This window comes from Ambystoma mexicanum, chromosome 14, assembly GCF_040938575.1.
Source record: "Ambystoma mexicanum isolate Mex_15411 chromosome 14, UKY_AmexF1_1, whole genome shotgun sequence".
In the NCBI taxonomy this organism is placed as follows: Eukaryota; Metazoa; Chordata; class Amphibia; order Caudata; family Ambystomatidae; genus Ambystoma; species Ambystoma mexicanum.
The window spans coordinates 155,011,881-155,025,688 of record NC_090940.1 but is presented as its reverse complement, the minus strand read 5'-3'; the positions used below and the strand labels follow the sequence as shown (position 1 = coordinate 155,025,688).

General features: G+C 46.9%; 2 protein-coding genes across 3 annotated transcripts in view; one reads left to right on the top strand and one right to left on the bottom strand.

Moving 5' to 3' along the window:
• Positions 1-13,808, top strand: part of HAUS2 (HAUS augmin like complex subunit 2) — a 483,701-nt gene that overhangs the window by 44,056 nt on the left and 425,837 nt on the right. The gene's annotated exons all lie outside the window — the stretch shown is intronic.
• LRRC57 (leucine rich repeat containing 57) overlaps positions 1-13,808 on the bottom strand; it is a 213,809-nt gene that overhangs the window by 39,359 nt on the left and 160,642 nt on the right. The window contains exon 2 of one of the 2 annotated variants that reach the window (XM_069638775.1): positions 3,295-5,935. The exons of the other annotated variant lie outside the window; for it this stretch is intronic. Coding sequence (XP_069494876.1) covers positions 3,462-5,927 — 2,466 coding nt within the window. The 5' untranslated portion in view covers positions 5,928-5,935 and the 3' untranslated portion in view covers positions 3,295-3,461. Of the gene's footprint in view, positions 1-3,294; positions 5,936-13,808 lie in introns of those variants that run through there. 2 annotated transcript variants of the gene reach the window in all.

Below are 13,808 nucleotides of genomic sequence, written 5' to 3'. Positions count from 1 at the left end.
AACTTCTCAAGACCTTCCTTTTCTCGTTTTCCCTCCCTCTACCCCTCCCCTGCTAATGTCCCCGTCTGCCTCTTGACTGGCTGCTTTGTTCCTTTAGAGTCTTACAGGGTACCAGGCCCCCCTAGCCCAGTCTACCCCTGCACTTGGTCTTCCATGACTCCCCGCTCCCCCTCTACCTGCACCTACCCTTCCAGGTTACTCCCCCGCATTTGCCTAGCTGGGCCTGCACCCTCATAGCCCTTCCAGCCTCATACCTCGCACTTTCTTATGGACCTTCCTTCCCCTGCACTCTCTGCTTTCACTGGCCGTGTCCCATGGTCCTCCCCTGGCACTCGCTTTTTCTCACAGGCCCTTCTGCCCTGATCGGAACTCCCCCCTCTCCCATGCACTTCTCTTACTGCACTTGCATGATCCGAATGCCACAAGCCCTAGTAAGATCATTCTTGTTTTGTCCTTCCTTTCCCCCACCCTCTTGGCTTGTTGCACCACAAAACACATTGTGTATAGGCACATCATAAATACCCAAAAAATTAAATAAATAAAAGAGCTTTAGAAAGACACTTCGACACAATAAAAGCTCTCATCTCCACTCATTGATCTTAGTATACCCTCTTGCGAGTTATTGTGTGAAATGGGATTGTACTACTGTAAGTATGAACAACAAGCCCAAATCACTTAAATATTTTCATCAAACTCTAGAACAGGCATTGCATAAAGTTGGCTCTAAAGAACACTTCACTTTTAACACATACCAACAAATCCAACATGAAAAGCAGCCTTTACCTACTAATGGTGCAGTTTACCCTACTAGATTCATGCAGTTCTCTGCAAGAAACTCATGGTGGCACCAGTAACAACAGACACAAGTGATCACAGTTCAAGGGTGTTTAATAAACTGTATAAACGGGTGCGAAAATGAGAAAAACGCCTAATCTAAACCTAAGATGGGAGCAAGCTACGACCATCAATAATAATAAGGCAGTCTTTGTGGCGTCTTGTCAAATAAAAGGGCTTATACTAAAAAAAATAACTATTGCCAATCCTTACCTCTAAGTTCACAAAAATAGTGTGGGATAATGTTCACAAGAAAAGAAAGAAGTGTTCACAAAATAATAAGTCAGGATGTTATAGCTGGGGTCTCACTTCCACACGTTTTTTAGCATGGGACAAGGCGGGACTTCTGAGCACAGCAAACTCCTGGGCTTTCCCCAACATAAGATTACAGGTCCTGAAACGTCAAAATAACAAAACAAATTTCCTTCTGGTAATCTTTATGTGGGTGAATCTCTGTCATCCTGGATCCCTCTCAGCTGGACTATACTTATGTTAGCCTCCCTCAGTCGGGCTCAGACCAACTGTTCACTGTGAACATCCCTCAATCGGGTTCACGTCTGTCCTCCTAATGCAGTACACTTGGCTTTTCCATAGTATTGGATTCAATTCCCTTTGCTTTCTCCTGGCATCCCTCTGTCTGGTTCACACTGCCATTGTAGCATAGTTAAAAAAAAAAAAAGTGATCCTTCTCTCAATGCGGGATTCACTTCCCTTAGTTATTGAAAGGAAGCGCCCCCAATTCAGCACGATCCTCCCCGCAATGAGAGACAATAAGGGACTCTCCCGTAGTGGGAATAAGACCAAGACAGAGTGCGGGTGAGCGTAAGTGGGAGTTTATCCAAGGATAAGGCATGCAAAGAACTCTGCAACCTACGAGAGCGCTCTGTCTGACAATAGCAAAGACAGGCGTATTTCTAATACAGAAAACGTCATCAACACCTAAACACTATAGGGGGCACAAGTTAATTGGGATTGGGTATCGTCGACTAACTATAGGTGTTGCTGCAGCATGGTTGGTCTTGGCAAGACGACGTCACTGGTCAGCCTCGTGGGTTGGGTTGGGCCTGGCAGGCCGGCTTGAGGTCATCCGTGCGGTGTTGGTGCGCTGGGGCAGCCTGTGACAATGATGAATACCTTTCCTGTCTTAGTTGCCCTAGGCCATGCACACTGCAGTTATTCAGAAAATGACATTTACGTTCACTAATAAATTGTTCCGTAGCTTATCTTATAAAATAAACGCAACACATGAGGAATGCACCTCGTGAGAGGTCTGGTGGTTGTTGGTTGGGGTGAGATTTACCTGAGTCTTATTGACCGGTATTTTAGGTCACGGGACGGGGCTCCGGGACCTGGGCCGAGTGATACATGTCTGTCTGCTGCGTTAGAAGTTATTATATAGATGGGTCTCTGTGTCTTGTCCCAATGATGGGGGTCGTCCTTACACGGGGTCAGGATTCTTGGGGGGGGTTCGTGGGGATTTATGAGAGGGTGCTGGTAGATCAGTGGGTTCATCCGTGGGTTTATTACCGTGCTGTAAATAACACAGGTGGCGGGCTGTGGCCTTGGTTGCGGCGCCGGGGCCTCTGACTCTCTGAAGTAACGCCAGCTTGGTTGGGGGAGGTGAGGGAGCGCAGCACAAGTCTTAGCTTTTTTATCTGGCAGGCTTGGTGGGGTGGGAGAGGGAATGACCTTGCATATACTCACAAAGGTATTTTCCTCGTGCGTTGCTGATCAGTGAATGCAGAAGTTTTATACTGTTCTGCCTCATTTTAACGTTATTCAGACACACATATATATATATATATATTTCATTTTCGTTACACATTTCTTTAATACAGTCGGTTCCAGTACCATTTCATTACCTAACATTATGTTCACTACATTGTGTGCGTATTGTATGTACATTAGACGTTATACGAGGGATATCTAGGTTATGGCCTACAGAGATTGATGCTCGCCGCTTTGGGTGATTCAGAAAACATATATGAGTTCAAGTTTCTACATACTATTGAAAAACACTTTTACAGATAGAGGTTACACGTTTGGTCAACATCTTTCTCCGTGGTTATAGCAGCATTAGTCCAGACCTGGAGGGATATCATATAACGTTACATTTTTATGGTTCGTTCACATTTTAAACAGAGGTAGTTCATTAACACCAATACTTGAACTATTTTCTACCTTCTTCAGATAGTGATGCTTCAGCTTTTTTCCCCGTTGCCCCGGCCTTGCGGTCTGGGTCATACGGGGTGCAATATCACATTGTTACTAATATAATGTTGCCGTGTTGGCATCTCGGGTTTAGCTCATCTCCGACTTTCTCATGGGAACGCGCTCGCAGCGGATCTGCCAGGGCTGCTGAGGCGGCAGAGATGCATGAAAGGCCCTCCAAAGGTGGGGGCCTCGTTACAGTGTGCTGAACTCACACCATGTTTGCTGTGCACGATGGCGTCTAGGCCTAACTTAAGTTTCGGTAAATGCAAAGACAGGGTGCGTGTGGGCAATGTCGTCGGCGGGTGAACCCCCCTCCACCTGGGCCCGGGTGGCATGAGGGTGCTCCCACCGAGCCATGGTCCTCACCTGGGGAGGGAGCTGTAGGTGAGGAGGGCCTCGTGGCCATTCCTCCCCTACATTTCCCCCCTTTCGTTACTTAAAGTAACGAATTTCTTTAGCTCTTCTAATCTTCTACATTCTTGTTCTTCTAACACTGCACCATCCCATGCAGGGGTTCCTTTTATAGGCATCCATGCTCTGCACACCCCCCTTAAGCTCTCACCTCTCCTAGCATACTCGTCTGGTGTACATGTCAAATATATACAGTCGCCGGTCTCTTCCAGATCTACCCAGACCTCCTCATACCATTCCAGTTCTACGTCTCGTGGTTCTTTAATCGTGGTGTGCCATAGCTTATCTACTATGTACTTGTCACGGCACATAGGCACTAACTGGTACCTGGGGGTGTTGTCTGTTCCTGTCTGCACGTGTACTTCTTGTGTTGCTTTAATTGTACCACCGGAGTTGCCCATTGTCACCATCATCATTGCACCGTTAGGGACTGCATTAGCACAACATCGGAGGCCCACCTGGCACAGGCAGAACATCACAAGGATGATCACCACTATTGGTATCAGGAACTTCATTGTCACTCCAAGCCATGAGGGAACCCAGGAGAAGATATTGTCGAACCACGAGCTATCCTCAGCTCCACCTTCCATTTTCATCTTCTCGCCCAGGTTATGTACTGCTTCAATAACGTGGGACAGGGACCCATTTTCTGCGTCTTCAGAAGGTACGAACGTGCAGCACGCACTTCCTATTTTTCGGCAAACACCTCCATCGATAGCTGTCAACAGGTCTAGAACATACCTGTTCTGCATGGTCATTAGTCGCAGAGCTCGTAGTTCCACCTTTATTATGTTGAACCCTTCTTCAGTGTCATTGGCCAACTGGATCAGTTCCCACCGTGTGATCTGGAGCCATTTTGCATTTGCTCTTGCTTGGACACTGGACACTAGTGAAGCAAAGAATGTTTCCACGGAGCTGAACAGGCGATACTTGTCTGGGATCTGTGCCAATAAGTCAGATGATGCTTGTGATATGTAGTTCGAGGCTCGCTTGTTTCTTGAGAGCTCTTCTTCCTTCCCCCCGGAGGACAGGACATAAAGGTGCGCTTGTGTAGTTGGAGAAGCTGCATTCTGGTTCAAGCCTCCTTTCATCATGTTACTTCTGTCAATATGGCTTTCTGGAATCACCATTAGTGTCGAGTGCAAGGTGGCCATTGAGCAGCTACCACTCCATGATTGGGGAAGGTGCAGGTACGCCTGGTTTCCGCATACCCAGTAGGTGTCCATTAATGCTGCTGTCCCTTTTTTCATATCCGGGATGGTGAGAGTTTTGTTACAGTTCGTGTTCGTTCCCATTGCCATTTTTCCTTCTCCCTTGAAACATAGTTCGTTTTGTATTTCACTTTGTAGCTTGAAGGGTTTCTCCATCGCTGTTACCCATGTTAGTTTAGGGATGTGTTCTTTCCATATTGGCAAGCACGTTCTTTCCATCCACCGCAACTTGTCCGGTTGGACACCTTTCAGCGCTTCTGCCTTGCACAGCACTTCTTCGTCTTTCCATTTGTTTTCGAAAAACAGTGTCCCTTGTATTGCAAAGAAAGGTTCTTTAAGGCAGATCACTCCAGACGCTTGCGAATAGCACGTTTTGTTGTTCTGTACCATTCTGAAAGAGACATCGTGTGCTTGGAAAGTGTTCTTTATTCTACACAGCGTGAGATGAAGGAGACATTGGGCATCCACAATGGGCAATTCTCGTGGCAACAATACTTTAGGTGTGCCTGATGCATGGGGGATAAGTGAGCAGACATAACAGCTCTCATTGGTTGTTTGTTTAGCTGTTGTGCTCATATCTGCATACCATTTATTTGCTTGGTGAGGGTGTCGTGGGTCTTCCATTTTGTCTAACCCTAGCCCATAATACTCATCATACCCTTTTCCACCAGTCTCTCTTCTCCGCCTACTTTTCTCCCTTCTTCTGTACCTTCTCGTTATAGGAGGTGAAGAACCAGGCCCCCCTTCCTCCCTCCCACCCCCCTTTTCTAATTCTTCATATAGGGGCGTGTGTTCTGCCATCATAATCACTTTTCCATCCTCATTAATAAACAAGAGATCGTTGTTTGAAATTGGGGCGGGAGGGATCGTGTGGTTGTTGTATGTTCCAGGTTGGGACATTGTGTCATTATCTACATTTTTGGTTCTCCATTGTGAGAGGACAGCAGTGGGTGGTGTAGTATAGTATCCCCACACAAAGTGTGCTCCATCCCAGATCAAGAAATCACCTTCTTTGATACCTACAGTCGGAATTGTTTTCGTTCCAGGAGCAAGGGTGGTGTTGTTCCCCCCTCCCCCCTCGTTCATCTCGGTAGAGATGAACGCTATAATCCAGTGTAACACCAGACAAAACATTGAGATGAAGAACACGATAGCACACATTGATAAACCACATTCAAATGAATATGTTAATCTAGCCACTAACATTTCTCTAAATCTAACATATCTATTAGTTGCAGGCTGCCCATTCGATGCCATGATAAATCCTGTTTGAGACACAAAAGTTCATTAAATACAAACATGTAAGCATTTCCACATTGTAACGTTTCGGTGATAAAATATAGGGTTGGGTGAGGAAGGGGGTTTGTTGACAGACAAGGTAGCTTTCAGTCAATATTATTTGTAACTTACTATATATATATATAAATAATAAAAAAAAACATGACATTTCTAAAAACAACAATAATAAAAAACATCTTAAATTGTACAGGAAGGGAAAAAAAAAAGAACCCCACGCAAAACTTTCAAAAATTGTAAAAAGAAAATTTACATATACATGTGTACATGTTTTAGTCCAGGACATTTGTTGCGCGCTAATTGTGTTCACTGTTCATCTCATGAAGCACACGAAATTCAAATCATTCATTCCGCACAACTTCATCGTCCGCTGTTGCCTGTGCCTCATCCTGCACCTCACTCTCCGCAGCGCTGTAAGCTTTACGTACATCTGTCAAATGCACCCAATATCGCAGGCCCTTAACCTTTACTGCTGTAGGCGTGCAAAACACTACCTCATAGGGGCCATGGAAGCGTGGTGCGTTCCACCTCCGCACAAAACTTCTAACATATATAAGGTCCCCAGGCATTAGCTGTAGTGGTTTTTCAGGCAAACCGTTTGGTTCAGTCGCGTTCCCCTCCTCTCTTGTCGAGGGGGGGGCTAGTTGCTTTGAAATTACGCGCGCTGCCCTTGTCAATTTTCGCAGGTATTCTGTGAACTCCTCCCCCAATATGGCTGCGCTTCTGTGTGCATCAGAACGCTCACGGAGAGGCGAATGCGCTGTGTGCATTCTTCTTCCCGTGACGATCTCGTGCGGGGACAAATGGTGATCCTTACTTGGCTGGTTTCGTAGCTCAAACAAGGCCAAAGGCAGGCAGTACATCCAGGTCTTTTTAAGGGAAAAACAAAGTTTTGATAATCTGCTTTTTAACAGGCCGTTTATCTTTTCTACGACGCCATTACTTTGAGGATGATAAATCGAACATAATTTGTGCTTTATTCCCAATAATGTAGTCACTTCTTTAAAGAGTTCATTAACAAAATGCGTCCCGTTATCTGAGCGAATAACGTCGCAAATTCCCCAGCGCGGAAACACTTCCCGCACTAGGAACTTCGCGGCGCCCTTCGCGTCAGGGCGGGCACAAGGGCCTGCCTCCACCCACCTCGAAAATGGACATACAACCACAATCATGTATCGAGCCCCGTTACACCTTTCTCCCATGTCTACATAATCAATGTGGAGCTCTCTGAATGGGCCACTTGGTTTTGGTATCGTACCCCTTAGTGTACGCAATGTCATACCTGAGTTGTAAATTTGACATGTCGTGCATTCTAGAGCTAACCTTGTGACATGTTCCTGGAGGCAAGGTGTAAACCAATCTTCTTGTATCTCTGCCATTATGTGTTTCTTTGTGTTGTGTGCAGGAAAGTGTAGTTGTTGAAATGCTATTTCTAACAGCGTGATTGGCATTACCACTTTTCCTGAACTCTCTTGTCGCCACAATAAATCAGTCGGTGATTTGCTGCATCCTCTCTTAGTCCACAGCAATTTTTCCTCTGCACTAGCTCCCTCTTGCAGCTCTATTATCTCCTGTGTGGACATCATGTTGTATCCTGTGGGTACTTCTTGGCCTGCTGTGTGGTGCAACATGTACTCTCCTATTTCACCTTTTTGTAGATATGAAGCTGCTTTGGCAGCGGCGTCTGCTGCCGCGTTCCCCACAGATACAAAATCTGTATTGGTGGTATGAGCTTGACATTTTACGATGGCCACTGCCGTGGGGTCTTGCAGGGCCTCAATCAGTTCTTTCAATAATTCTGCATGCTGGACTGGCGTTCCGTCTGCTCGTCGGAACCCTCTCCGCCCCCACCGGGCCAACCCGCCGTGAACTGTTGTTGTCATGTATGCTGAGTCTGTATATATGGTCACTGCGCACCCCTTGGCGGCATGCAATGCTTCTATTAGCGCTATTAGTTCTGCTGCTTGCGCTGAATAGTGTGATGGGAGGCGGTGTTGTACTAGTATCTCATATTCATCTTCCTCTAATCGTACCACTGCCATACCCACATGCTTTTCTCCTGTCTCCATGTCTATTGATGCTGACCCGTCCACAAAATACACCTCACCCTCGGTCAGGGCATTTTCAAAAATCACTTGATCCTTACTTTCGTCACCTATGTACGTGGCGCAGTTGTGGTTTTGCATGTCCTCTATGGTGCATGCCTCTGTGATGAATGTGGCTGGGTTCACTGTTTTACATCTTACTATATGGATGTTAGCGCTGGACAGTATTATCTCATATGCTGTGGCGCGTTGTGTTGTCAATGTGCTCTTTGTTCGCTCTAATATTGCAAAAAGTGAGTGTTCCACGAACAGTGTCACCGGGCAGCCCATTACTATCGTGGCACTTTTTTCAATTGCGAACGCGGCTGCAGCTAGGGATTGCTCGCACGCGAAATGACCTTGCATTACTGCGTCTAGGGTGCCGCTATAGTAAGCGAGTGGTTTGTGCCCTAAAGATGTTTTCTGTGTCAGTACTGCTGTCATCAATGTTCCTTTGCAGTGTGAAAATAAGAAGAATTCGCGCCCATAATCTGGGTTTGCTAGTACTGGAGCGCTTGATATCAGCTCTTTTAGTGAGTTAAATGCTGTGTTCATCACCTCTGTCCATTCTATGTGTTTGTGTTCCTGTTGTGCTTCTTTCAGTGCCTGTAGCAAGGGCCTTGTGTACGCTGCATAGTCCAATATCCATGCTCGGCAATAGTTACACATACCCAGAAATTTCTGCATCTCTTTTACTGTTTTGGGCTCCCCAATTGTTCTAATCGCCTGTGCCCTGTCTGGTATAATTCGCTTGCCATCCTTTGATATCAACTGACCCAAGTATAGGACCTCCGTCAGACAGTATTGTAACTTCCCCTTGTCCACCTTGTACCCCTTATTTGCCAATAATGTCAAGAGTGTTATCGAGTCCTGTCTGCATTCTTCCTCAGCCTGTGCACAAACCAATAAATCATCAACGTACTGAATCACTGTGCTTTCTACAGACAAATTCCCCAGATCTTCATGTAGTACCCTGTTAAATATGCTTGGGCTTTCGCAATATCCTTGTGGTAGTCTGCAGTGTTCGAACCTCCTTCCTCCCAATGTAAATGCTGTCAAGTACCTGCTCTCTTCTGCCAAGGGAATCGAAAAGAATGCATTTTTTAAGTCAATTACTGTGAAGTGTGATGCTATTTTTGGAATGTTGCACAGTATTGTCGCCGGGTTCGGGACTAAAGGGAACTCCTTCATTACCACATCGTTCAATGGGCGTAAATCTTGTATCATCCTCCATGAACCCCCCTTCGCTTTTTTGATTGGGTAAATGCATGTGTTGCATGGGGAGTTTGAGGGCACTATTATACCCTGTGCTAGCAGTGCTTCTATTGTCTCTCTGATCCCTTCTTCTGCTTCTCGCGACAGTGGATATTGTTTCACCCGGGGCAGTATTGCTCCTTGTTTTACTTTTATCACCACAGGCTGAACTTCATGTAGCAACCCTACATCGTGGGGGCCATTAGTCCATAAGTTAGCGGGTACTGAACTCATGTCTTCATCAAAAAATGTATGCGGTGCTCCTACTACCGCCATTAGTTCAACTTTAGTTTGTCTGGCTGTAACTACGATGTCGCAGGGCATTGCCAGTTCCATCACTACTTCACCATCTCCCTCAGTGTCAGAAAATAGCTCCTCGTCCGAGAGCTCTCTCAGGGGGATATTTGCATTTGTACACAATACTGTCCGCCACTCACACCCTTCCATGTCAATACCAATCACGCATATTCTGTTTGCTGATACATGTATTGCATGCAAATCCAATGATAGTACTTCCCCAAGAGCAGTGTCAGGGCTTGCTATGGGACGAAAAAGGAATTCTGCTGGTATTCTCCACTCCACCCTTTTTAGTTCTGGTACTATGAGAGCCAATGTTCTCATGCCTTCAACAAACATCTCCTCATTTCTTGGTACCCCTCTGATCTCTTTTATTGTTGTGTGGCCGTGTATTACTGCTAATATACGGAGGGGGCATATGCCTGGCGTTGAACATACGATGCCGCTCCCTGTGAATGATATGGTCATGTTTAGTTTGCTCAAGAGATCTCTCCCCAGTAAGTTGATGGGAGAGTTTTCATAGTACAGTAAGGGTGCTTTCACTGTTTTACCCCCCACTGTCACATCCAATACCTCTGTGTAAGGAACTTCAATTACAGCCCCAGAGAACCCCTGCGTCTCTAACGTTCTATTAGATAACGGGAACCGGCCCTCTCTAATGCATGATTTCTCCGCTCCCGAATCCACCATGAATATGAATTGCTTGTCTCCTATCTGCGCTCCTATCAATGGTTCCTCTGATGCATTGTGGGTCGTAGACAGTACTGGACACGCAAGTGCTCTCTGTGGGCTGTCCTATGCGGGGTGTCTCATTGCCCCCCCTTGATCGAAAATATTCCCCGAAACTACTGACACTCCACTGTAAGGTGCGGGGGCTGGTGCCCCATTAGCTCCTGTGGCGAAAGTATTACCAGGCGTGTAGTGCACATTGTCATTATTCTGTGGGCTGGTTTGTGTTCGGTATTGATGTCCGTGTAGTTGTGCGTTACTCCTTTGTACTACATTGTCTGGTTGCTGGTATTGTCCCATGGGGAGGCCGTAGGGGCTTCCTGGATGGGGGTGTCCGTACTGTTCTATCTCTTGGAAACCGTTGTTTTGTCTGCTCCTACATTCCCTTGAGTAATGCCCCCATCTCCCACAATTCCAACAGCTCCCCTGTGGACCTCTGGGACCCTGCCACCCATTTCCTCCCATTCCTCCATACCCTTGTCCTCCTCTTCGCCCCCTGTACCCACCTCTTCCTCCTCTTGGGGCCCACTCTTGCCACGTTGGACCTCCGTTCTGCTCCTGCTCTGTCCACTGTCGTTGCCCTTGTCCTGCCCAATTCGCTGCTATTCTTCCTTGTATTGCTATTTGCCCCTCCTCTCCTTCCTCTCCCTCCCGTATGAGTGGGAGTCCCGCTACCGCTGCTGCGACCTTCACCAATTTTGATTGCACCAACTTCGCCTCGTCCGCCAACCTTTTCTGTGCTATTTCCCTCTCTCTTTCTTTGATCCTTTTACAATGGTGTACTATTATGCTTTGGATCTCCGGCCAGCCTTTTGCCTCAACACCTGCTATTTTATCTAGTGCCTTTTGCACTTCCTTTGGGAGCCCTCTTTTAATGATGAAGTAAAATAGAGACGTGGATTGGTGCCAGGGCGTACCCGTTTCCGCTCTCCACATCTCCTGCACCCGGAGAATGTAATCCATAGCGTCCTCCCCATCATTCATGGTACATTGCATTACTGACTGCAGATCAGGGGTATCTGGGAAAGTTTCCCGCAGTGCGTCCCACACCCTTGCTCGCACGGTGTTAAAAGAAGCCCCATCATGGCGATCACACTCCAAAGTTACAGCTGGAAAACCCGCTTTAGCCCACACTCTGTCTGCCTGATCCCCTACTGAGGACACTAGTAGGCTTTTCACATCGCCTACTGCCAGCGGTATACCCGCGGTATGTTTTTCAAATGCATATATCCACTTGCTTGCCCCTCCTGACAGCTGTGGTAGTAATTTCATTAAGTTAGCCTTGTCCATCTGAGCCCACGGTATATAGTTCGGCCTCCCACCTCCCCTGTGGAGTAATGGTAGTTGTAATTTCCCTTTTGCCGTTGCAGCTTCCTTTTCCTTGGTCACTGCTGACTCTAATGACGCCATCTTCCCCACCCTATTTCTTAGTCGTCCTATCCATTCATCCTCTATAGTCCCCAGTGAACATGCCCCATCTAGCTCCTCGCCTTCTCCTCCTACTGCCATGCTCAATCTATCACTCTCATCCCCCCCTCCTCTGACATCACATAACAAATCCTCTCTGATCCCTCTCTCTCTCGAGACATCACCAATGCTTCCTTCTGCTGTCCCTACTTCTATTATCCTGGTCGGTTCTTCCTCAATTCTGAACAGTATTTCCCCCTTTTTCCATCCTTCCTCAATTTGTCTACTTTCGCTCGACGCTCTAGACGTGCGTCCAGATTGTGTGGGGGCGCACGCTGTGCGTTCACATATGTCTTTTATTCTTGAGAGCTCATCTCGTGCCACTGTAAGCCTCGACTCTAAGTCACTCGTTAACTTCTCTATGTCCACTCTCTGTGTGCCTCCCTGGGTGTGCTCTCTAGTGTTTTCGTATGGTGGGGGTGCAGTTGGTCTTTGTGGCGTGCTGGTTGAAGGGGGAGGCACATAAATCGGGTCGCTATATCCTGTTGCAGGGGCTGGTTTAGGTAATATTGGGTACAACATAACCACTTCCGCAGGCTGTTCTGTACTTAACTGTTCCTTTTCCTCTCGCGGGATCATTAGTGGATTGTCTGTGGTGGAGGGTAAATCAATATTTGGTGCTGGGGCTTTGGGTGGGGGTACTTCCTCAAACAATCTCCAGAGATCTAATATCTCCTTCCTAGTCTGCCATTTTTTCCCCTTATACTTGAGGCGAATACAGGTACATACCATATCGAGAACGCTTTTGTCAAAAGACCCTCCTTCTGGCCAAATCTGGGGCAACCCCTCCCCTTTCAATTCTGTTAACCATTGATCATGATATTTATTTATGCGTTCAGCATATCCCGGCAAGCTCTTACAAATGTGTGACAAGGGAGTTTCAGCCCCCATCCTCTAAATCGTCAGCGCTACCGCGTTCGCCTTCGTAACTTTTAAATAGGTGTAAATATGCGTACGTATACCTTTATGGCACAGACAAGAGCGGACCTCTCAAAATTGTCACCCACTGTAATTCAGTGCACAAATCTCTTCTCACTCACCATATCTCATCTCTTTCTCATTCTCAGGCACACTTATGTGATTTCACTGGCAATCGATCTAGTACTGGTTATGTCCACACTCTTTGGCACCACCTCACGGCCACCTGTTCGTCTCTAACACTCGTACGGTGCGCGCACCCTTCACAATGCTTTCCACTCACACTCTTTGTCTTTTTCCTCCCTTTCCTCCCTAGCCAGCTGTCCCTGTTTCCCTACTAAGGTTACTGTGTTCACGTCTGTACGTGCCACTACTGAGTCCCCACTTTTTAAGATGTTCTAACTACTTCATACCCTTCTCATTTTCACCCCCTACCCCGTGGAAATGGAAAAAAAAGAAATAGAGAGAGAGAGAGCACAATCACTAAAAAATATTCCCGGTGTCTCCTTTTGCTAGACACCAATAACTTATTTCTCACTTCTTCATATATTCCCAGTACTAATTTAGATAGTACTATGCGGCGCCGCCTTCCACCCCCTCTCGGAGCTAGGTTTCCGTCACTTCTACCACGTCACTTATTTCTTACTCCTAATGGCCATATGCAAAAGAAAGAATAAAGAAAATTTCAAGACCCGTCTGTAGTAGACCCCCGATATTCTTCTCCTCTACCTGTCCCCGTTCTGTTATTCCCAATTCCCTTTCTTTTCCCCTTGACGATCACTCGCACTCGGTACTCACGTGCCCGTCTTGAACCGATACTCTCCGAAACTGGGTCCGTCCAGGCGGCGTCACCGGTAACTCAACGGTCAGCCCCTGGCTCCGGCGAGCGGCACTCAAAGGGGATTTTTTTCCAATCGGGATCCCGTACCCTTTCTCATTGAGTGCGCACTTCTTATTGTGCCGGTCGCCGTTGGCGGGCGGCCTCCCGGAGACGGCTCACCGTGCGTATCCCTTCTCGACCGGAGATTCTCGTGCCACAAGGGGGTCGTTTAAGAAGGAGTTAGGAAAAATAGTTTGGAGATATCACGCTATC